The 25421-nt window shown below is 27.6% G+C and overlaps 1 protein-coding gene across 1 annotated transcript; it reads left to right on the top strand.

Moving 5' to 3' along the window:
* Positions 1-1593: 1593 nt before the first annotated feature.
* On the top strand, positions 1594-25134 carry LOC105249402 (sodium-independent sulfate anion transporter). The gene is made up of 11 exons (XM_011254837.3): positions 1594-1953; positions 9690-10021; positions 15615-15850; positions 17017-17218; positions 19283-19503; positions 20777-21122; positions 21370-21672; positions 22149-22294; positions 24332-24502; positions 24625-24778; positions 24879-25134. Exons 2-11 carry the CDS (start codon positions 9835-9837, stop codon positions 24917-24919), a joined length of 2007 nt encoding a protein of 668 aa, XP_011253139.1. The 5' UTR covers positions 1594-1953; positions 9690-9834; the 3' UTR covers positions 24920-25134.
* Positions 25135-25421: the final 287 nt, after the last annotated feature.

The following is a 25421-nucleotide window of genomic DNA, read 5'->3' as shown; positions in this document are numbered from 1 at the left end:
TAAATTTATATACATATATATGTATACTATGTATTTTTCTTGTTTATACCTTTTTTTATGAGGGATATAAAACTAAGAATCTCGAATTGAGATTTATATCTTTACTTGGATATAAAACCAAGAAAACTTCACACTTTATGCACACTAACAAGTTTCATAGAAAGATTAATTTTAAATTTTCTGTGAAATTGACACATGATCATTTTTTGTATTTGTCTCTTACTAACCCAAAATATTTGAATTTAAATATATATATATATATATATATATATATATATATATTTCTTCTAAAAATCTATTTCAAATATCATAGGTTAGTAAAAGATCCAGACACAGATAATCGTGCATCAATTTCACAGAAAATTAATTTTTCTATAAAACTGATTAATGTGCACAAAGCATGAATTTTTCTTGATCCTATATCCAAATATATAAATCTTAACTCGAGATATATATGTATATATATATACTTCAATTATTAATTTAGATAGTAATTGTCATATGTACAACTACAAAAATCCTAGCAAGCACACATTATTTTGACGTCAAATGACGTACATTTGCTTATGGAATATGTATAATAATGTAATAAGTATGTATAAAATTTATTTAAAATGTATACGTGCATACATACATTAAAAATGTATATATGCATAAATATATAATTAAGTTATTAGCTTCGAGCTTATTGTTAATACATTCATCAACTGTTTTCATCAATATTGTAATCAGTGTTTGCTGGTAGCTGGGTCTAGATAAAATGATATAGATAATCATCTAGATAAAGAAATGGATCATCTTTATCTTTAACTAAATGAAAAAATACAAAGTATCTTTATCTTTATCTTAGATAAAAAATATATGTCATCTTATTTAAAAATTGTCTAAGACGACGTTTTTATTATGCAAAAAAGTTTCCCAGGCAAGCTTCTAAAAATCTATTTCAAATATCTAAAATATATTTTTATATTATTATTATTAATATATTATAAATATATTATTATTATATTATTAATATATTATAAATATATTATTATTATATTATTAATATATTATAAATATATTATAAATATATTATAAATATAAATTAATAAATAAATATTTATCATATCATTTATATATCTTTTTGCTATTATAATATTTAAATATTCTTTAGGAAAAGAGAAAGAATATGTTTATGATTTTAATATCCCATTTATAATCTGCGTCACATTTTTTACAAATATTTATAGTCTTCTAAAATAAACAAAAATATCTAGGTAATTATCTAGATTATCGCAATAATTATCTCATCTTTCATCCAGATTAAGTAAAAGCAAAATCATTTTTATCTCATCTAAGATAAATTTACGGATTTTTATCTTTATCATTATTTAGATAATTTTGAAATTTTCTACAGCAAACACTGATCGTAATCGAATAATCCATTCGTGATTAAGATGCTCGTGTCCGAGCTGGGGAAAAACCTGATCAAAACAGAGAAGAAGAATGAGATCAGCGGATGGGATTGCCTCCTCCCGATTCTCGATATTATGTCACAAACATGTAGCCCATGGCGGGGCACCGGAGTCGATCGCGCAACATGCGCCCGACACTGCATACCGCAAAAGAGTAAATTCGCGACTGTCAGATCGCAGGACATGAGGTGAGCGAGCGTACGCACCTCCACGTTTCCGCGCTGGCGAGAGAGTCGGTGGACGCGCGGTCGCAAACAACCACCCGCACCCGTACTTCCTCCGCTTTTTCGGCATATTTGCACGACAGTCGCGCGCGAGAAAGCGTCTCGGTAGCAAGCAGCTGATCGCTCGCCGAGAAGAAGAGAACGCGACTCGCGAGGAGCGAACGGTAAAACGCGCGCGTCATCGCTTCCGGACTTGGCGCGCATGTCGAAATGACGATGAATGTGAAAAGTAGAATTCAATCTCACCTGTAATATTACGACGACAGTTAGAGGTGAGTATTAATACGATTAATTCGCGAGATAAATGTAGGGCGACAAGTTTAAACTCTCGTGAATACATAATACCGGAAAAGGTGCGTTAATTCTCGCATTATGTGTTATATTAGAGCAAATATATAAATAAAAGAAGTAGTTAAAATCGATCAACACTGGCAATATTTATTGAGGTAAAAAATCACAATACTTCAATAAATATTGCCAGTGTTGATCGATTTTAACTACTTCTTTTATTTATTTACTGGCGATCTTCAAGAAAATTTAAATTCAAATATATAAATGTTTAATTAAATGTTTAATTAAAAAATTTAAATGTTTAATTTAAATGTTTTAATAAATTTTTTATTCTGACAAATTTAATTTAAAAAGTAATATAAAATAAAGATCATTTTTAGCTTAATGCACGAAGCGATCATGAAGAAGCAGACAGTCGAGGATACTTAAATGTTTCGTTTGATAGCTTTTTTGTACTAATATTAAGTCTCGCACTAAACTCGAATTAACATATGGAATGGAAATGCTCAAACATATTTCGAATTTAAATGACACACTTTACTTTTGCGCTTGTTTGCGAAAAGAGCAAAGCGAAAACGTTTGCGCGTCATTACGCATACTTATATAGAGGAATACTGATTAGTCACGATAAATTCTGAAATTGCAGCAGAGAAAGCATCATCCGCCTTTATGTAGGATTATAGGCCTTTTAATAAACTTTCGCACATAGATTTACTTTATTTACGCAGCAACTGTGGAGATCTGAAACAGGTTTTGCGCTAATTCATCGTGATATTTTGCATACGTTAAAGAACGAGATCACGTATTCTTAATTTAGATACACACATAAATATACAAGAGATATATATATCTTTCATCAATTAATATCTTTTGTAATAACAGATTTTTTTTAGGGAAAGGCTGGTATATCAAGTATTTTTTTATATAATAAACGAATAATAAAAATTCTTAAATTAAAAAATATATGCAAATAAAAAATTGTATAAAATAAACTTTATGAATTTTTTGTTCCCCTATTAGTTTGTTTATATAAATTAAATTTTTATATTCTTGAGATTTGAATTTCTTTTTTAATTATTTTTTTAAACAATTATTTGAAATATGCGGAGAAAATCTATTTCGTATTTAATCACTGTTATATTTAATTTTTTACTCCCATGGCGCACATTCTCTTCTCAAAGAATATAAAATTAAAATTAAACAATTTCGTAAACGTCGTGTTAGTCGATATCGACTTCGTTTATAAACGGAAACCTTGACCAAAGCGATGTTTTTTTCAGTTACGGTGTCTGACGATATTGGAGGTAAAAACCGCTATATGATAGACCTCCGATACACTTCCTCATACTACAATCGCAAAATTTGCATGTGATATTAATTTCATATCCTCTAGTCATATTTCTTCAAAAACACAAAATTTAAACATTCTAATGGAAAAAATATAGGATCATCAGAAGACAATATCAATTTTAATTTGCGAAACACTTAAAATTTTTTAATTTCTTATTTTTTCAAGACATTCTTTAATTATTTTACGAGATATTTTATAGATATATTTGTATTGTTTTACTTATATTTATACGATATCGACATATGGCGACATATCATGATATGAGAATTGTTTTAATCACGTGAAATGGTTAATTGTAGATTTGCAATTTTTGTTTCCATAAATCGATAATGTTATATGACTATAAATAAAATTCTTCTTAGGAAGTTTTGATTAAAAGATAAATTTCAAATTATTTAATAAGAATTATTTAATCGTGTTAGTTTTCAAACATTTCAAAAAAATTGCTTATCTTATAAATGTGAGTTAAACATTAATGATATTTTAACATTATGAATAACGTGGGGAAACGGCATTCCGAGCTCGAAATTACAGTTGTCTACTTACCACAAAAAGATTCAAGGATTCCCAGGTGAACTATTCATTTCCTCAGTTAACGCGAGGCGGCATGATTCATTGACGATCCATTTAAAAACGTGGACAGCTATTCGCCGCGGCATTCTTTTATCACGTGCAAAATGCTTGAACGATGAATCGCAATTAATTGCGCGATAAGAGCAGCTTAATAGCAAAAACTTCCGTTTTTTCTTCTCTATATATGATGAATTTTTCGCGTTGAGAAATTTATTAGAGAAACGTGATAATTCTTCACTCTTAGATAGAATACTTTAGTTATGAAGAAATTATACATATTTAAGTTAAATAAATTAAAACATGACTTTGAACGAATAACATAGAATTAGTATAACATAGAATTTAGTTTTTGAGTATATTTAAATTAAAATGCATTTGAAAAAGCAAGCATTATTATTAACAATTAGAATGTATAATTGTGTATATATTTATTACTTTCACAAATTATATATACAGAACGTGACAAAAATTAATACTTAATTATTAATAATTAAAAATTAATTAAATGTTAATAATTAAAAATTAATTAATTGAAACGAAAAAAAAGATATCTGATGACCTAAATTTTATAATCGAGCGATAACATATGATAATATCTTAAGATTCATTGTAATGAAATATCAAAAATTTCTTGCTGATTCATATATTTAATATATACACTCTTTGAGATAGCGAAAAATATTTGAATATTTTTTTTATAATTTTAAATAATATCTCGCGAAATAGTTTCACATTTCATTGTTATTAACAATCAGAATGTGTAATTGTGTATATATTTATTACTTTCACAAATTATATATACAGAACGTGAAAAAAATTAATACTTAATTATTAATAATTGAAAATTAATTAAATGTTATTAATTAAAAATTAATTAATTGAAACGAAAAAAAAGATATCTGATGATCTAAATTTTATAATCGAGCGATAACATATGATAATATCTTAAGATTCATTGTAATGAAATATCAAAAATTTCTTGCTGATTCATATATTTAATATATACACTTTTTGAGATAGCGAAAAATATTTGAATATTTTTTTTATAATTTTAAATAATATCTCGCAAAATAGTTTCACATTTCATTGTTATTAACAATCAGAATGTGTGATTGTGTATATATTTATTACTTTCACAAATTATATATACAGAACGTGAAAAAAATTAATACTTAATTATTAATAATTGAAAATTAATTAAATGTTAATAATTAAAAATTAATTAATTGAAACGAAAAAAAAGATATCTGATGATCTAAATTTTATAATCGAGAGATAACATATGATAATATCTTAAGATTCATTGTAATGAAATATCAAAAATTTCTTGCTGATTCATATATTTAATATATACACTTTTTGAGATAGCGAAAAATATTTGAATATTTTTTTTATAATTTTAAATAATATCTCGCGAAATAGTTTCACATTTCATTGTTATTAACAATCAGAATGTGTGATTGTGTATATATTTATTACTTTAACAAATTATATATATAGAACAGAAATATTAATTGAAACATAAAAAAAGATATCTAATGACCTAAATTTTATAATCGAGCAATAATATATGATAATATCTTAAGTTTCATTGTAATAAAATATCAAAAATTTTTTATTGATTCATATATTTAATATATACACTCTTTGAGATAAAAACGAGATAAAAATATTTGAATATTCTTTTTATAATTTTAAATAATATCTCGTGAAATAGTTTTATATTGTTGGCGAAAGTCTTGTAAAATCAAGAAATTTGATAGTTGAGGTGAAATTCATGATGAGACAGAAAAAGAAATTAAATACTAACGAAATATTACGAAAATTGTATTTAAATATACTTCATGATCCTAAAAAGACAATTGTTTTGAGTGATGCCATGTGAGAAAATACAATATTTATCAAATATTTATGCACGTAAAACAAGAGAAACAAGCGGAAGCATAAGAATAATTGATACAAGGAAAAACTTGAATAATGTTGTAATTATTCGAAATCAAAACATCAAACATGTAATTTGATGCAAATACATCGAATCTAAATTTAATACAGTCAGGGGGACTTTATTTTTTATATTTATTTTTAATAATTTCGCAAAATTATATGAATATGAATAAAACATTGTAAATATATAAACGTATACTTATTACAAAATTATACGTTTTTATTATCCAAGTTATTTTTAAAAAATGCCGTTGTTATAATCACATATTCATCACATACTCATTATAATCACATACTCATTATAAAACGAGTATACCTTAAACATATAAACTTGGCATCAAAAACCAGATTTTTTAATGACAATTAAAAAATTTTATTCTATGGAATGCGAAGGATATTTCCCTCAATTTAATAATTTAATTCAATCACAAAATTTTCTCGAATCGTTTGATGTGTTATATTGTGTAAATGTTAAAACCTTTAGAAAATGAACAAAAAAATCATTGAATTATTTGTATCAAATTATAACAGCCAATTGTAATGTGCTCGATATCGTCTTACATAAGTCGTATTGTCTGAGGCCAGTAGATAGACAGTAATGAGAACGATGCTTATTCCATACGAGGAAGGCAAAAGAGTATTTTTCAATATGAAATTAATTACGTAAACATCTTACTAAGACCTGTACAGATACATATTTCTGACGTAATGGTGCACGCATTATTATATTCAAAATTCCGAGAAATATTGCTTTTCTCGTATGCTACACTTCAGGATAATATTAGATTCAACATATAATTCGAATAATTTTGTGCTCGTCTTTTCACATTGACTTGTTATTCATCGTATCATCATCAAACAGCGGTTTCCGGTATCGTCACGCTTCCGCCTTCTAACGAGCTCGATGTTCAAATAAACGGCAAGTCATGAAATAGTTCGATCGATTTGACGTGATAACTTTTATTTGTCATTTTATACAAATATCGATCAAAAGTTATCTTAGAATATTGTTTTCTAATTGTATATCATATCAGAATAAGATGCAATCTCTCTTATCTTGAACATATAATTTCATTCTGCGTATATATTTTAATCAAAATCAAATAGATAATACATGCAGATCAATGTTTTGATGCTAATTAAATTTAATTATATACATAATTATTTAAGGAACTTTAAATGATAATTATTTTACGTATTTTCTAAATGTTTTCTTTAACAAATTGTATAATTCATTAAAAAGAACATTATTGAGAAAACGAATTGTTTAATTCGCGCCGCAAGTACTTGCCATTAGGACGAAATCCGTTCTTTTACAAGTGTTTTGCGAAGCTGATTGCAAAATTCCGTCAATTATATCTTTTACTATTGCCAATACATTTTTACTATCCATTTGAGAAATCTATGTTTGCACAGACAATTGTAAGCGTAATAATATTTATACTGATGCATATTTATCTGTTTTTGAAAAAAAACACGATGCAAAAATTTTTAGATTGCTATTCCATTTTTTGTGCAAAAATAAAAAAGATTTTCAACAAGAAATAATCTACCAAAATATTCTTTTATTTAATTATGTTTTTAAAAGAAACGATTAGTTATATAAATTTATAAGATTATATTTATTACCAAAATCATTATATTATATCAAAACATAATAACACAAAATATATTTAATTATATATATATATATATATATATATATATATATATATTCAAATATAGAAAAAAATTATATAATTGTGCGTTATATAATTATATCTGAAATTGTCGGTTCTTGATAAATTTTGCGTTTCAAAATAGTAAGGAAATCCTGTGTTTAAGTATAATATAATCATATAATAACAATCTAAATGACAATTGTTTGAGTGAATATGCCTTGAGAAAAAAAACATCTAAAGTATTATTAAATCAAAAAGTCGAAATCACAAGAATTATGCGAGTGTGGGAAAAATGGAATATAAATAAAATCTCACTAAAAAATACTTCACAAAAATAAAAAAAAATTCGCCAAATACATAAAAAAAAAAATGTCTTTAAAGAATCTAATAATTTTAAAAAATGATAAATTTTAAGAAATGAGAAATTTAAAAACTGATATGAGATCAATATACAAATACAATAAATACAAAGATACAATAAATTATGTGCTATTAATTTGTAATCGATTTTAAATAAATTAAAATTGCTTTAATTCCCAAAACACTTTTTATATAATGTATATAATTTAAAAAAAGGTTTACGCAAATTCTAAATTGCATGAAGGTCTTCAGATCGAAATAAGATATGAAAATTTGCGTACCTGTCGTTTATAACTAGAATATAATGTGAAATTTAGACAATATATCTATATAAAAGAATCTATATCTATATAAAAGAATGAGTTTAATTTTTTCAGATTGATAACTTATAATAAATTGTCACTTTTGCTTTTGTTACTTATGTTTTTCTTATAAAACTTTATAAAATATTATACATTATAAATATGTATATATATGTATATATATATATATATATATATATATATATATATATATACAGGGTGGGGCATTTATCTGGAGACAAGATAATATCTCGATTGGAGTCGATTATTTTGAAAAAAGTTTTAGACAAAAGTTGTATGGTTTCAAGGGGGACATAAAATGGTGTCATTAGTTTGATCTTGAAGAGCCATCTGAAGGACACGCGAAGGTCAGCTCCAACTTTTTAAATGGGACACCCTATATGCTTTTGCATATTCTTGTAGCTCATCTCAAGAGCTTTCCAAAACACTATAATTAAGTTAGTTTTCATTAAGTACTTTCCAAGTTATGAGACTTGAAATCATTTTTTAATTTTACATAAACCGTAAAATATCTTGTAAAATATTCATTTTTCGATTATTTTACCTTAATACTTTTATGTACAAAATAATGAGAAAAATCAATTGGTGTAAAGAAAACTCATAGTTGTTTCGAAAAAAAAAATGTAATTTGCAATTAACAATTACATATTTTTTCTTAAAAATAACTATGTCTTTTCTTTACACCAATTGATTCCTCTCATTATTTTGTACATAAAAGTATTAAGGTAAAATAATCGAAAAATGAATATTTTACAAGATATTTTACGGTTTATGTAAAATTAAAAAATGATTTCAAGCCTCATAACTTGGAAAGTACTTAATGAAAACTAACTTAATTATAGTGTTTTGGAAAGCTCTTGAGATGAGCTACAAGAATATGTAAAAGCATATAGGGTGTCCCATTTAAAAAGTTGGAGCTGACCTTCGCGTGTCCTTCAGGTGGCTCTTCAAGATCAAACTAATAACACCATCTTATGTCCCCCTTGAAACCATACAACTTTTGTCTAAAACTTTTTTCAAAATAATCGACTCCAATCGAGATATTATCTTGTCTCAAGATAAATGCCCCACCCTGTATATGTATATTGTGTGTGTATTAATATTTTCATTATTTAATAAATACACTTTTTATATTATAAAATATAAACTTTATGCTATACGATTTGAATAAGGGGCATTAACTGCACCAATTTTATTGAAACTGTTTAAATCGATAGTTTGTATCTACATTGTATTAGAAACATGTTGTTAAATTTTTGATTACCGTTTTAATTCTTGAGGTATTTTAATCAAAAGTTTATATGACGTAAAATTCCGGATAAATTATTTGATAGTGCTTCGACATATCGAAAATAGTGGCTCTCAATAGTCGGATCCAGTTCTTTTATGTTACTTGATGTCGCGACGCTACCGCGTCACTTGATAAAAGCGACAAGCAAAAAAACAATGTCCATCAATATGCAGTAATAACAATATAAATTAACACACTCATTTGTCCGTTCTAGAATCGCCGTGCGAACAAGAGCTCTCGATAGGATGGGGTCCATCTGAAAAGCAAATATATCAGCTTTATATAGGTTTGCGTCAATTTATGCATCTCTTCCGAATTCCACGCTTCGATCGATATCGTCGATCTCAGGCAATCGCGTCATGTCCAAGTACAACGTCAACGAGGAGTACGACATGGAGAACCGCAGGGAGGTAACACTGACCGGCTTCAGCAATAACGCGCTTGACGATGTTCTTCGCAGCAACAATAATGAATCGAATGCTCTGAACGGTAATCCTGGCAGTGCTCATGCTATCACCAAAGATGCAAAAATTGTTAATCTCGAAGGTAAGAGATTTTTGTTATTATATCTTAATTATTTACAAACACCACAAAGCAGCTTCAAAATATACAGGGTGTCCCAAAAGTCCCGGACCGGTCGAATATTTCATGAATTATGCACTTCAGAAAGAAATGTTCCAAACAAAAGTTGTATGGCTTGAAGGGAGCCATCAGATAGTGGCAATGATTTGACCTTGGAGAGTCATTTGAAAGTGAAGGTCACTTTCAATTTCTTAAAAGGAACTCCCTATTTTTTATTACATATTCGTGTAGCTTATCTCGAGAGCTTTCCAAAACACTAAATAAAGTATTTCTTCATTGAGTACTTTTCGAGTTATGAGGCTTGAAATTATTTTTTAATTTTGCATAAACCATAAAATATCTAGTAAAATATTCATTTTTCGATTATCTTATCTTAATACTTTTATGTACAAAATAATGAGAGGAATCAATTGGTGTAAAGAAAACACATAGTTGTTTTAAAAAAAAATATGTAATTTGCAATTAACAATTACATATTTTTTTTTAAAACAACTATGTTTTTTCTTTACACCAATTGATTCCTCTCATTATTTTGTACATAAAAGTATTAAGGTAAGATAATCGAGAAATGAATATTTTACAAGATATTTTACGATTTATATAAAATTAAGAAATGATTTCAAGCCTCATAATTCGGAAAGTGCTTAATGAAAACTAACTTAATTATAGTGTTTTAGAAAGCTCTCGACGTGAGCTACCAGAATATTTAATAAAAAATAGGGAGTTCTATTTAAGAAATTGACGGTGATCTTTACGTGACTCTCAAATGACTCTCCCATGTCAAATCATTGCCACTATCTGATGGCGTCCTTTAAGCCATACAACTTTTGTCTAAAACATTTCTTTCTAAAGTGCATAGTTTATGAAATATTCGACCGATCCGGAACTTTTGGGACACCCTGTATTCCAAACAGCACAGAACATTGCAACAATATTACAACAATATTGCAATGCTCTTGTAACTTTGCTGCAACATTAAAACATTGTCATAATGTTGCTACAATATTCCATACTGTATGGATAATTTACCAATACAATCATTTTAAAAGAAAATATACAATCAAAAAAAGAGATACCACAAAGAATGTGAAATATTGAACTTAAGAAAAAAAAATATTTTCTTCGATATTTTTTGCTATCAGAGAAGATCGATTTAAAATTGATCGAAAAATATGACATTTGAAAGACATATTTTATATAATGTATCCCGATTAAAGATTTGCTGTTGCTTTTCAAAAAAGGCATCGAATAGAATTGTAATTCTTCATATAAAATATGTGAAATTGCAAGCGCATGTAACTCATCGACGATTCGTGGGAAAATTCGTCGACGTTCAATGAACGCGAGAGTGAAAAACGAGAAAATAATCAGCGTATGATTCAACATATCGCGTCATGTAGCCGGGAGCGACAACGAAACGTTGGCAAAAATTTGCAAAAATGATCGTGCACCGTATATCGACCTTCACTTTCAAGGTCAAACGATCTTTTTTAACGTTTTGCGATATTTATAACTGAAAAAATTGTTTCAAGGCACATTATCTTTATCACGATCATCAATTCACATTACGCATATATGCATTTATGCACGTGTAATATAAGTGACGTACATTGCGACAGCATTTTTTCTAATAATTATCTTAAATAGATAAGATAATGTGCGAAATACTTTTAATAAATGATATATGTACAATGTATTTCGCATGAATAATACAATATTACAGTCGAATGCAACCGAATGTAATAAACCGAATGTAATAACTGTACTTCAAAATTTACGAAATCATATTTATAATTAAAATTTTTCGAAGCAAATTTATTTACAACAATGAGATGACGATACGGAAGAAATAATAAAAAAAGATTTCATTGTCTATATAAAAATCTTTGCAAATTTATATGATATATTTGCACATTGATATTTTTATATTTTTGTTGTTAATACGTTGCAAAAAAATGAATATTTCGATGCGCAATAATGATTTTGTAAATAGTGATATTTCTATTAAAATAAAAATATATTGCACTGTTTATGTAAGAATCTCTGCAAGGTTATATAAGAATCTGATATACCATTTGTGTATTAATGTTTTTATATTTTTGCTGTCAGTACGTTGATTATTATTAATCGTTGATTATTATCAAAAAAATCAATCACTTAGTGCACAATTTTTTAAAATATAACATTAGAATATAAAAAGTTTTACAAGAATAATATGTGTGGCGTCGCGTTAAATCATCTCATTTCAAAGTGTATTTCAACCGACATAAAAATTACGTTTTATCCTTTACAACATCTTAGTCGCGATATATGTATACATATATGGATCTAAATAAGTTACTATTCATTCTATATTTTTTTTTCATTCTATATATTTTTTTCGTATAAATTATCGATTTATATCGCTACTTATATTTTATAAATATATCATTCATATAATCGTTCGAACAATATCGCATACATCGCAAAAAAGAAATCATGTTGATGTATCATGAATAATCGAAGCTATGAAATGTGCAAGATAATATGTTTATTTTCTGATATTCTTATTATATTTAAAAACATTTTTATTGAATTTAAATATATAATTAATTACAAGAAGATTGAAATTAAACTGTAAGATTGAATTTAAGGATAAAGTTTCAAAAAGCATAAACCTCCGATTACACTGAAATTTTAACCAAAGTTTATCCTTGAGTATAAAACACCATGAAAAATTTTTGCAGACAAGACCTCGTTTGTCTCCCACTCCCCTTCAAAGTTTCAAATATTTTTACTGTATATTTCCGAAAATATTGATTTTAGAGAAAAAAGTTTCAGACAAAAAATAAAGCTCTTTAAAAACTCTATAAAAAAGTATATATACATTTTTTATATAAAGCCATTATTTTGGGTGTTATATGATAAAATAATAATTTAAACGCCATCGTGTTAATACAATGTATCGCACCAGATTCATAGAAGAATATATTAATAAGTATGCTTTAGTTGATGAGACATTTCGCTTCGCTTTGCAAAGTACACGCGTAGACACAGTAAGCCGTCCCCCCTCTGCTAAAATCGCGTTAATTATATTTATTGTTCTAATTTCCGTTTCACCATTATTATAATATGGCTATTCTGAGAATAAATATTTTAAATATAAGATACTTTATTGTAAATTTTAAATATGAGATATTGTTTTAATTTTTTCATTTTGAGTTCCATATTTAATAATTTTGAACAATATTTACAAAATTTTAATATGTATATATATATATATATATATATATATATTAAAATTTTGTATATATATATATATATATATATATATATATGTATATATACACGGTGTCAGGTATATATGTATCTAAAAAAAAAAGTTCTTGTAGTTTACCTCGAGAGCATCCCAAAACACAATAATAAAGTATCTTTTCATCGAGTACTTTTCGAGTTATAAGGCTTGAAATAATTTCTTAATTTTTATATAAATCATAAAATATCTAATAAAATATTCATTTTTCGATTATCTTATACTTTTATGTACAAAATAATGAGAGGAATCAATTGATGAGAAAAACGAATCAATTGATGAGAAAAAAGAATAAAGAAAACACATAATTGTTTCGGAAAAAAAATGTAATTGTTAATTGCAAGATACTTCGCCGATGATTTTAAATTTTACACATGTTGTAAGATGAGGTTACTGAAGAATTTTTCTCTATGTTTTATTTGGCAATCTTTTATAGTTTTTGAGTAATTAACAAGAAAGATTTAGTATGTGTATAATTAAAACGTAATGTTCTGACACTATATACATTTAGTACACAAATTACATGGGCTATTTGTGTATTAAAAAAGGCTTCTCTCTTTTTCCACCCCGAAAAAAAATTTCCGTTTTGTACAATACAAAAGTACAATACGATTTGGATTATATAATATAATCCAAAAAGTAATATAAATTAAATTTTTAGTTGTATGTAGATCAGAAATAAGTTTGGGTTAAGTTATTTTCCGGAAATGAAGCCCCAGGGAAGCAGAACTCACTGTCTAGGTATGTTCTTTGCAAGACGAAGCACGAAATACACTCTACATCTAACCTTAGCCCTGAAATTGAACTTTGTTTCACTTTTGTTTTGCAAAGTATATGCATGAACACAGTGGGTTTCGCCCACTTCAATGAAATTATCTCAATATACATCAATATATCAATTATCTCTTTTATGCACAAAATAATGAGAAAAATCAATTGATCTAAAAAAAGTAATAGTTGTTTTTGAGAAAAAATATATAATTGGTAAATTATTAGTAAATAATTAGTAAAACATTTACATATTTTTCTTAAAAACAATTGTGTGTTTTCTTTAATTGATTTTTCTCATTATTTTGAGCATAAAAGTATAGAGGTAAGATAATTAAAAAATGAATTTTATGATATTTTATGAAATATTTTATAGTTTATATAAAATTAAGAAATTTTATTTTAAGCCTCATATCTCAAAAAGTACATAATGAAAAAGTATTTTATTGCAGTGTTTTGAAAGAGAGATAAACTACAAGAATATGCAATGAAAAATTCCATTTAAGAAATTAGGGATTCCAATTAAAAAATTGAAAATGACTTTCATGTGACATTCAAATGACTATTCAAGATCAAATCAGTGGCACCATCTTATATTTCTCTTTGAATAACTTTATTCTGAAATCTTGTTTTTAATTCATTGTCTTCGGAATATTTCGTTGTGTTAATTTAGATGAGACATTATGTATATATATATTGCAAATTTTAAATATTTACTTTTTATTATATTTTGCATATTATTTTACATCTGAAATAAATCTGTACGAGAATATTTGAGATTTTCCAGTGTTAAATTACAATTTTTATTTAAATTTTATTTAAAATTCTAAATAAAACTCAAATAAAACTGATTTTCGTATTATAAGTTGCTCATAATATCAATTTTTCAATTAAAAGAATTATTTTATTTCGAATGCGCGATACTTTTTAAAAGTTGATATTTTCAAAAAATTCACGTACTTTCAAATAAACTCGACACGTTTGTCAAACTGTTAATTGATCAAGGGCATCCAATATGTTGCAGAATAATAAGTAATAATTTCAAAATACGTCGAATAATAATTTACCTTGACATCTTTGTGCATTCGACTCGTATATTTCTCTTTCTTTTCGTTAAAAAAGACGAATAATTTCACGAAGCGACGCAGATAATGTAAAAAAATATCATTATCAATCGTACCGTTGATATGTTAACATAACAGCAGCATATAGAACGTGCCATAAAGTAAAAACGCTTACATTTTATAATTTTTCCTGGTTTATAATATCTTTGTAAATTTTTGTTCCTGCTCGTATTTCAATTTGTTCTATGCAAACATATTTCACTCATATCGCGTTTTTCAAATGTCATCCAATAAATGTTATATTAGTGGAAAATGACTAAAAGAGTTGGGATATTATTGAATTCTTATAACTTTGACAAACTTACAAAACAAATATACATATCAGAAGGTTAAAATCTAAATTTAGATCTAAATCTTTCCTCATACTTTTCAGTGCCACAAAATTCCGATAAAAACGCCTTATATACCTCCGGAAAAAGGTGGTTTTATCGACGAGTAAGAAGCTCTTGCCAGAAAAAGTTGCTATTTAAAAGAATACCGATCCTAGCGTGGTTACCAAATTATCAAAAAAAATACGTAGTGAGCGATCTAGTAGCTGGTATTACCGTAGGACTCACTGTTATACCGCAAGCTATAGCGTACGCTAACGTTGCCGGACTTCCGTTACAGGTAAGATCTAATAATATCCATTAATTACACAGGCCTGCAAAAAGGGAGTCAAAATTTCTTTTTAAGATGCAATAGTGATTTTTGACGTAATTTTGTGTGCTGAATCCGAATCTGGCCGCCGAATTTGCGTAGCACGTTAGGTTTTTGAGTTATTTGTAGTTGAATAGCCCAAAAATCGCTATTTCGGCCAATTTCATGAATTTATTGTAGGTAAACCAAATTTTTTGAAATATTTCTGTCAATGGCATCGTACAGTACTCACACCTTCATCTTTCGAATCCACTTTCGAGTACCGCCGCACGATTTTTTTTCGCTCAGATATACAAGTCATAAGACTGGTCATGCCTAGGGATCTAAATCAACCGTGCCACCTCTTTATTTCACTACGAATCAAAATTAGGATAAAAATATACATTTTTAAACCTTCTGTTTTGAAATTAAAAATGGCGCATCCAATATGGCGAATAGAATCACAATAAAAAGGCATAAAATTTAGAAAAATTTATTAAAATGTGTAACAACTGTATTAGATATTTCTTTAGAATATTTTTTCGGACAACCGAATCTGACATATGTCAGTCTTTTTAACTTTCAACATCATGGATCTACCATATTGATGTCTATATAAATTTTCTTTAACGTAAATTTTCTTACGACTTATATATCTCAGCGAAGAAAAATCGTGCGGCAGTAATCGAAAGTGGATTTGAAAGGCGAAAGTTAGTATTATACGATGCCATTGGCAGAAATATTTCAAAAAATTTGGTTTCCTCGCAATAAATTCATGAAATTGGCCAAAATAGCGATTTTTGAGCTATTCAATTACAAATTACTCAAAAACGTGACGTGCAACGCAAATTCGGCGGCCAGATTCGAATTCAACTCACAAAATTACGTCGGAAATCACTATTGCATCTTAAAAAGAAAAATCTCGCAGGCCTGTGTTATGAGTACAATTATGTACGCATAATTATTTTCATCAATGTAATTGATTTGTTTTTCCTATGTTTTATATATTGAGATATAGACATAAGAAAAATTTTATCTAAAAATTGTCAAGAATTTAATTCTCATAAATTAATGACAAATATTGCCGCAATATTAAAACAAAACAATAAAATTTATGATGATTAAAAAAAAATGCACAAGATTGTTCTGGGTTACAGTATGGACTCTATTCGTCTTTTATGGCCTGTTTCGTGTATACAATTTTTGGCTCTTGGAAAGATGTACCTGTGGGACCAACCGCGATCGTCGCACTTCTAACAAGAGAGACATTACAAAAGGCCCATCTAGGGCCCGATTTCGCAATATTATTGTGTTTCGTCTCGGGCTGCATTTCTCTACTGATGGGCATTTTGCATTTAGGTAACATTGCAAAAATACAAATCTCATGTAAAAATTCATGAATCATTGCCTTCGCAATTATATTCTAATTAATACAGCTTTAGCGCTGTTCATAAATAATACTTTTACTTTAATTTTTAAATATATGTATAATAGTTTTAATTCAAAATATACATCGAATATCGATATAACGAAGTACTATTTTGAATCAGTAGATTGCTTATCAAGTGATTGCTTATCATATTCTCTCTTTCCGAGATATTCTTCTTATATAATACACTTATAATAATCACGTATAATAGAATTAAAAAGTGAATAAAAAACAACAATATATTTTATAACTACAATATATTTATTTTGCACATGTGCCATTAGAATGAAGAGAAAATTTTCATCTTCCCAATGAATCTTCTTTACAATATAAACATTTTTATCATATATATTTTACAACTATATTTTAAATATATTTAAAACATATCTACATTTTGATCCTTTCTTATATATTTATATGGCTAATATATTTCCAATATATATACACATATGATAAAACTGCATATTAGCGACGACTTCACCAATTTCGATGATCTTGATATACAGGGTGTCCCAAAAGTCCCAAACCGGTCGAATATTTTATAAACTATGCACTTTAGAAAGAAATGTTTCAGACAAAAGTTATATGGCTTGAAAGGGGCCATCAGATAGTCGCAATAATTTGACTTTGGAGAGTCATTTAAAGGTGACGTAAAGGTCACTTTCAATTTCTTAAATGGAACCCCCTATTTTTTATTACACATTCGTGTAGCTTATCTCGAGAGCTTTCCAAAATACTATAATAAAGTATTTCTTCATTGAGTACTTTTCGAGTTATGAGGCTTGAAATCATTTCTTAATTTTGCATAAACCATAAAATGGTTAATTTTGCATAAACCATAAAATTGGTGTAAAGGAAACACATAGTTTAAAAAAAAAATATGTAATTGTTAATAGCAAATTACATATTTTTTTCTTATAAACAACTATGTTTGTTCTTTACACCAATTGATTCCTCTCATTATTTTGTACATAAAAGTATTAAGATAAGATAATCGAGAAATGAATATTTTACAAGATATTTTACGGTTTATGTAAAATTAAGAAATGATTTCAAGCCTCATAATTCGGAAAGTACTCAATAAAGAAATACTTTATTATAGTGTTTTGGAAACTCTCGAGATAAGCTACACGAATATTTAATAAAAAATAGGAAATTCCATTTAAGAAATTGACGGTGATCTTTACGTGACTTTCAAATGACTCTCCCATGTCAAATCATTGCCACTATCTGATGGCCTTCTTCAAGCCATACAACTTTTGTCTAAAACATTTCTTTTTAAAGTGCATAGTTTATGAAATATTCGACCGGTCCGGGTCTTTTGGGACACCCTGTATGTTGTTAAGAACATGTTCCTGATTAATTTGCAAAAAGTTTTAGCCGTCGCTCGTTGTGTATTATAAAATTATATACAAAATAAGTTCAATGATCCCCCATGGATTTTCAATTTGTTATATGAAACGAGATTTATTCTATACCCTCTGCGTGTGTGTTTTCAATGCAAAACTATACAATCCATTATTGTATAATTTCACTAGCGGATCCTGGAGGAGGAGGAATTTAGGGTACCCTCCCCCCTGCAAATTAAAAGAAATTAATTTTGCTGAATTATCATCGGGATCAGAAGGTTCATCATGTCCTCGTCGTTGATCCTGGAGTAAAAGTTAAGCATGAAACCAAAAATATTAAATCAAATAATTTTACAGAAATCCCCCCCCCCCTCCTCCCCATTATCAATGTCAGGATCCACTGATGTATAATTTCATATAGATTTTCAATATTCCACACAAAACGAAGTTTACATTATTATTATGCCATCGATTAGTCACTATCTTCAATTATTTATAACCTTGTTATAATTAATGTGCGACAGCTAAAATCTTTTGAATGTCAAGGATGTGTTCTTGATAACATATGTCAAAGTCATCGAAATTGATAAAGTCGTCGTTAATAAGTAGTTTTACCATATTTTTTTATGCGAATCGATATGTTAGGATTCCTATTGGATTTTATATCGGGGCCAGTATCCGTGGGTTTTACATCGGCGGCATCGATCATCATCGCTACCAGTCAGGTGAAAGATATTCTCGGGGTCCAAGTTACCGGTACTAAATTTGTGGAAGTTTGGCAAAGTATCTTCGAGCATATCGGCGAGACGAGATGTTGGGATACCATTCTCGGAGTTATCTGCATAATCATTCTTCTGCTTCTCCGAGTAAGAGCGATTCTATTTAAATCGTAACTTGTTGTTTTAATGGTAATCGAATAATCTAAATTCAGACATACGACGTAATCGAGTAATTCTCTTTTGATTACATATTTATTTTATTACAGCTTACACACACACACACACACACACACACACACACACACACACACACACACACACACACACAACAAACTTATGTGTGTGTGTGTGTGTGTGTGTGTAAACCCCCCTGTTAAATTAAAATTATATAAAATTTAACTGACTGCAGTTTTTTCAATTGTATTCTTAGAAAAATTCTTAGAAAAATAAATCAGATAAATATTATTTTTTTTATTTGTAATTAAAAATTAAATAAATGTATATTTTTGTTTTTTTAGATTGTTTTTTTATTTTTATTTAATATTGGCATAGTCAATAGTTTTATTTTTTATTATTAATCAGATAAATATTATTTTTTTATTTGTAATCAAAAATTAAATAAATGTATATTTCCGTTTCTTTAGATTGTTTTTTTATTTTTATTTAATATTGGCATAGTCAATAGTTTTATTTTTTATTATTTGTTTAATATTGAACTAAATAGTTTAATATTTTTCACACAACTCTAGCTCTATAGGCGTTATTGCTTTTTTTTCAAATTCGTTACAATAAATCGTTTTATCCTTTCCTATCGCTATCATTATAGCACATCATTATTTTCCATTTACATTGTCGCTTAAAGTCAATTTACGAACCGATGCGAATGTTTGTAATATCGATTATGAATTCAAACGACAATTATGAAAAATGATTATTATTCGAAATAATATTTTCTTCATATTTTTGTTAACGATGTTTTAATTATAATTTTAATTTATTATAATTTTAATCCTTCTATCAACAGATAATTTCGTTGTTTCTCAACGCAATATTTTTATCATACATTCTTTTAGATGAATAATTTTTGTTGTCTTATGTACAATGTATAATTGTATATGTATGTATAATTAATTATTACATATATATATATATATATATATATATATATATATATATATTATAACATAATATTTAAATAACAATAATTATAATTGATTAATTAAACAAATAAAATTATTTTATTGCAGTATAATTTTATTAATCGCGTCCATCAAAGGAAGCGAAATATTGGGATATGTAACAACGAAAATTATTTATCTCTTGAAATGTTTGGTGGTGGAAAACATTGCTTCGAAATATTCTTGTTTTTTATATTTTAATAGCAAAGGAAATTCAAACGCTACTTTTGATATATTAATAGAAAGTGAAAGACTGGCCGATAATATCAAAAAATACCAAAGTACCGTCGCAGCTTCAACAAATCATCACAAAGTTGCTCTGGCTGATTTCCACATCCAGAAACATCATCATAGTGATTGTCTGCGCGGTTATGTGCTGGCTCTTCGAGAAACATCTCGGAGAATCGCCCGTCATTTTAACGGGTCATGTGAAACAAGGACTGCCAGAATTCCGTTTACCGCCTTTCGAAGCTCAGGTCGGGAACGAAACCTATACCTTCATCGATATGGTTTCTTCCCTAGGCACTGGTTGTCTGATCGTCCCCATGTTGAGTTTGCTAGAAACCATCTCCATCGCCAAAGTATTCTGTAAGAAAGTGTTAAACACTCAAACATTTATTTTATTAAACAATAATTAAACAAAGTTTACGAAATAGGAATAAAACTAGAATATAAAAATGAAATATGAGAAGTATAAGATAATAAATAATAATTCTTCTGAAAAATTATTTTTATACATTTTGTCCCGCATAAACTTTGGATTTGAAATAATAAATTTATATTTTAAATAAATGCATTGCAATGCATTTTAAGTGTGTAATTAAACGGATTACAGCGGAGGGCAAATCGATAGACGCGACTCAAGAGATGCTAGCATTAGGCGCGTGCAACGTGATATCATCATTTGTGTCATCGATGCCCGTGAGCGGTGGCCTTAGTCGAGGCGCGGTCAATCACTCGTCTGGAGTAAAGACTACGCTCGGTGGCGTCTACACCGGCTTATTAGTACTTATATCGTTACAGTTCCTCACACCTTACTTGTATTATATCCCGAAAGCCGCCTTAGCAGCCGTCATTATCGCTGCGGTCATCTTTATGATGGAATTTCAGCTGGTGAAGCCGATGTGGCGAAGCAAAAGTACGCTTCTTTTTACAAAATTAATAATGAAATAAAAGCCACGACAATAATAGAGTGGAATAGAACTTAAGCGGTTACGAATAAATAAATACGAGAAAATTGATCATATAAAAGATCTTCTTGAAAAAAGATCAGGATGGATCATAAATACATCCTTTATTATTTATTCTTAATTTTATTATTATTATAATTATAATAATAATAATTATATTTATTATAATAATTATATTTATAATAATAATAATTATTATTATTATTATATTTATTCTTAATTTATTTATTATTAATTATTTTCTCAAACCAATAATTATTATTATTAATTAATATTAATTATAAATTATAATTTATTAATAATTATTAATTTGCAATCATTTTTTATTGCTAGAGCAATATTATATATAAAAAATTTGTTCAATTATGTTTCAACATCTTTTTTCTACAATCACTCACATTTTTCTTGCATTATTCATTTTTAGAAATTGATCTCATACCAGCTGTAGCTACGTTCCTATGTTGCCTCTTTATACGACTCGAATTGGGCATAGTAATCGGCATTGGTATAAATCTCCTGTTCCTACTTTATGCCTCGGCTAGACCAACGTTACGAGTTCATAAAGCTACGGTGAGTTTATAACACTATGTAAATCCTGTGACACATAAAATACATATTTTTATCTCAAAAAACAATAACGAGTTGTTAATAAATTGAAACATTTTTTTTTATTTTTTTACCCGAATTAAATATCAATTTATAGATTCCAAAATATAACTCTATAATAACTTTGTAATATAAGTCTATAAAAATATTTTACATAATACACACACACACACATACGTACACACACACATATATATATACAGGTGTTTCATTTTAATTTCCGCAGCCAAATATTTCGGAAAATAATGATAATTCGAAAAAATGTTTCAGACAAAAGTTGTATGGTTTCGAGTGGAACATAAGATGGTGCCATTAGTTTGATCTTGAAAAGTTGTATGATTTCGAGTAGAACATAAGATGGTGCTATTAATTTGACATTGAAGAGTCACCTAAAAGTCACATGAAGGTCACCTCCAACTTTTTAAATAGGACCTATATACTTTTGCATATTCTTGTAGCTTATCTTGAGAGTTTTCCAAAACATTATAAAAAATTAAATTAATTTTTTAAGTACTTTTCTCAGTTCCATTTAAAAAGTTGGAGGTGACCTTCACGTGATCTTCAGGTGACTCTTCAATGTCAAATTAATAGCACCATCTTATGTTTTACTCGAAATCATACAACTTTTGTCTAAAATATTTTTGCTGAAAATGCTTCGTTAAAAAATTATCGAAATTTTTTTAAATGAGACACCCTATATATATATATATATATATATATATATATATATATACACACAGGGTGTCCCATTTAAAAAAATTTATCCTGTCATATCATCCTGTGTGTGTATATATATATATATATATATATATATATATATATATATATATATCCCATATATATATATATATATATATATATATATATATATATATACACAGGGTGTCTCATTTTAAAAAATTTCGATAATTTTTCAACGAAGCATTTTCAGTAAAAATATTTTATGCATATATATATACAATAGTATAATGTAAAGAAGAAAGTTTAATATAAACACACACACACACACACACACACACGCACGCACGCACGCATATATATACAGGGTGGGGAAAAAGTATGGAAGCAAACAATTATTTCCGAAACTATTCATCTTCCAAAAAATTCTATGAATACTCATAGACAGTGTATCATATGACAACAGGTACAATTACATGTTATTAGTGGACGCAACTGAACGTCATGATGCGAAATCAGTAAGCAATGTCAATGTGCATACAAATTGTTTGTATCACAATTGTTTCGTAACTGGGAGTGTTTTTAAGGGAATGGGGCTCATATACAGTGTTTTGTAAACGTTTCGACATCAGTTACAAGAATCTGTAACAAAAACTGACGAGTTCCATTTGAAATTTTTTACGTTATTTGTATGCAGCTCGTAAGGGTTATTTCAAGGTCATGCCGTCTATGCCACATAATACATCTTTTCATACCATAAAAATTATGTCTAAGACATTTTGTCAAAAAATGAATAGTTTCGGAAATAATTGTTTGCTTCCATACTTTTTCCCCACCCTGTATATATATATATATATATATATATATATATATATATATATGCGTGTGTGTGTGTTAAATACGACTATGTCTCGAAATAATATTTTCTTTGAATCTTTTTCTTTTTAATTACTTTCTGATTGAAGATATGCAACTATGTATGTATAATGTAAAGAAGAAAGTTTAATATAAACACACACACACACACACACGCATATATATATATATATATATATATATATATATATATATATATGCGTGTATGTGTGTGTGTGTGTGTATGCGTGCGTGTGGCGCGCGCGCGCGCGCGTGTGTGTGTGTGTGTGTGTGTGTGTGTGTGTGTTTATATTAAACTTTCTTCTTTACATTATACACACATAGTTGCATATCTTCAATCAGAAAGTAATTAAAAAGAAAAAGATTCAAGGAAAATATTATTTCGAGACATAGTCGTATTTAATACAACAAAATATTAATGTATTATATTCCTTTTCTTTTGCATAGAGTATCGGTGGTTGTAAATATCTTGTCATAACTCCGGATCGAAGTCTGGTGTTTCCAAGTGTTGAATACGTGCGAGCCATCATTAGTAAGCAGGGATTGCGAGAAGGAACCGCTATGCCAATTGTAATAGATTCCACGCATATTCAAGCAGCCGACTTCACCGCTGCAAAGGTGCAAATAGAAATCTTGAAAGAGGGGATAATGAAACTTTAATTATTATTCTTATATACTTTGACATGCTACATTAATCAAGTGTTGTATCGTCTCTCCATCATCAACTTTTCCATTTACAGGGTATTAAAACTTTAATAGAGGATTTTGCTAAGCGAGGTCAGCCCTTAATCTTTCATAACTTAAAGCCGAGCGTTATCGAGATCTTTAAAGGTGTAAAACCTTCGGGCCTCACGTGCAGTTCTAGTGAACTCGAACTCAATGACTGCCTTAAAGGTAAATCTATCTTTATAATAAGATTTTTTTACGTATTTTTTTTTTCTAAATGTCATTTTCTAAATATGTATTTGTAATTTTATATATTTTTTTACTGCAGAACATACAAATGTTTCCATGGAAGGCCTCAATCGATATTAAACACATGTGGATGAAGAACAATAGATTCGAATAAATTTTTCCTTTCTGAATAGAAATCAGTATTATAATAAAAATATCGTGGCTTTCACACGTTATAGATAATAGTGTATATATAGATATGTACATATGTGTATTTATAAGAATTGACATAAAATTAGCCTTGTAAATCTGCGCGATGTACACAAGTAAAATATTCTTGCACAAAAAGCGGGAACTTAAATTATATATATATATATATATATATATATATATATATATACATATATATATATATATATATATCGAAGTTAATTTATATTAAATTAGATAAGATACATAGTAGCGGAAAGTCTATTAATTGATGCATAATTGATGGTATTGAGAAGATATTAATTTTATATTATTAAATTAATTTTATATTAATAAAAAGAAATATAGATTAAAAATGTAAAATAAAATTTTTATATGATGCTTTATTTTTAAGAAAGTCAAATTAAAAAGTTATGATATTTTTTTCTCTGTT

This window comes from Camponotus floridanus, unplaced genomic scaffold, assembly GCF_003227725.1.
Source record: "Camponotus floridanus strain SB8 unplaced genomic scaffold, Cflo_v7.5 scaffold18, whole genome shotgun sequence".
In the NCBI taxonomy this organism is placed as follows: Eukaryota; Metazoa; Arthropoda; class Insecta; order Hymenoptera; family Formicidae; genus Camponotus; species Camponotus floridanus.
Note: the sequence above shows the minus strand (reverse complement) of the source record. Positions and strands in the feature narration are given on the sequence as shown.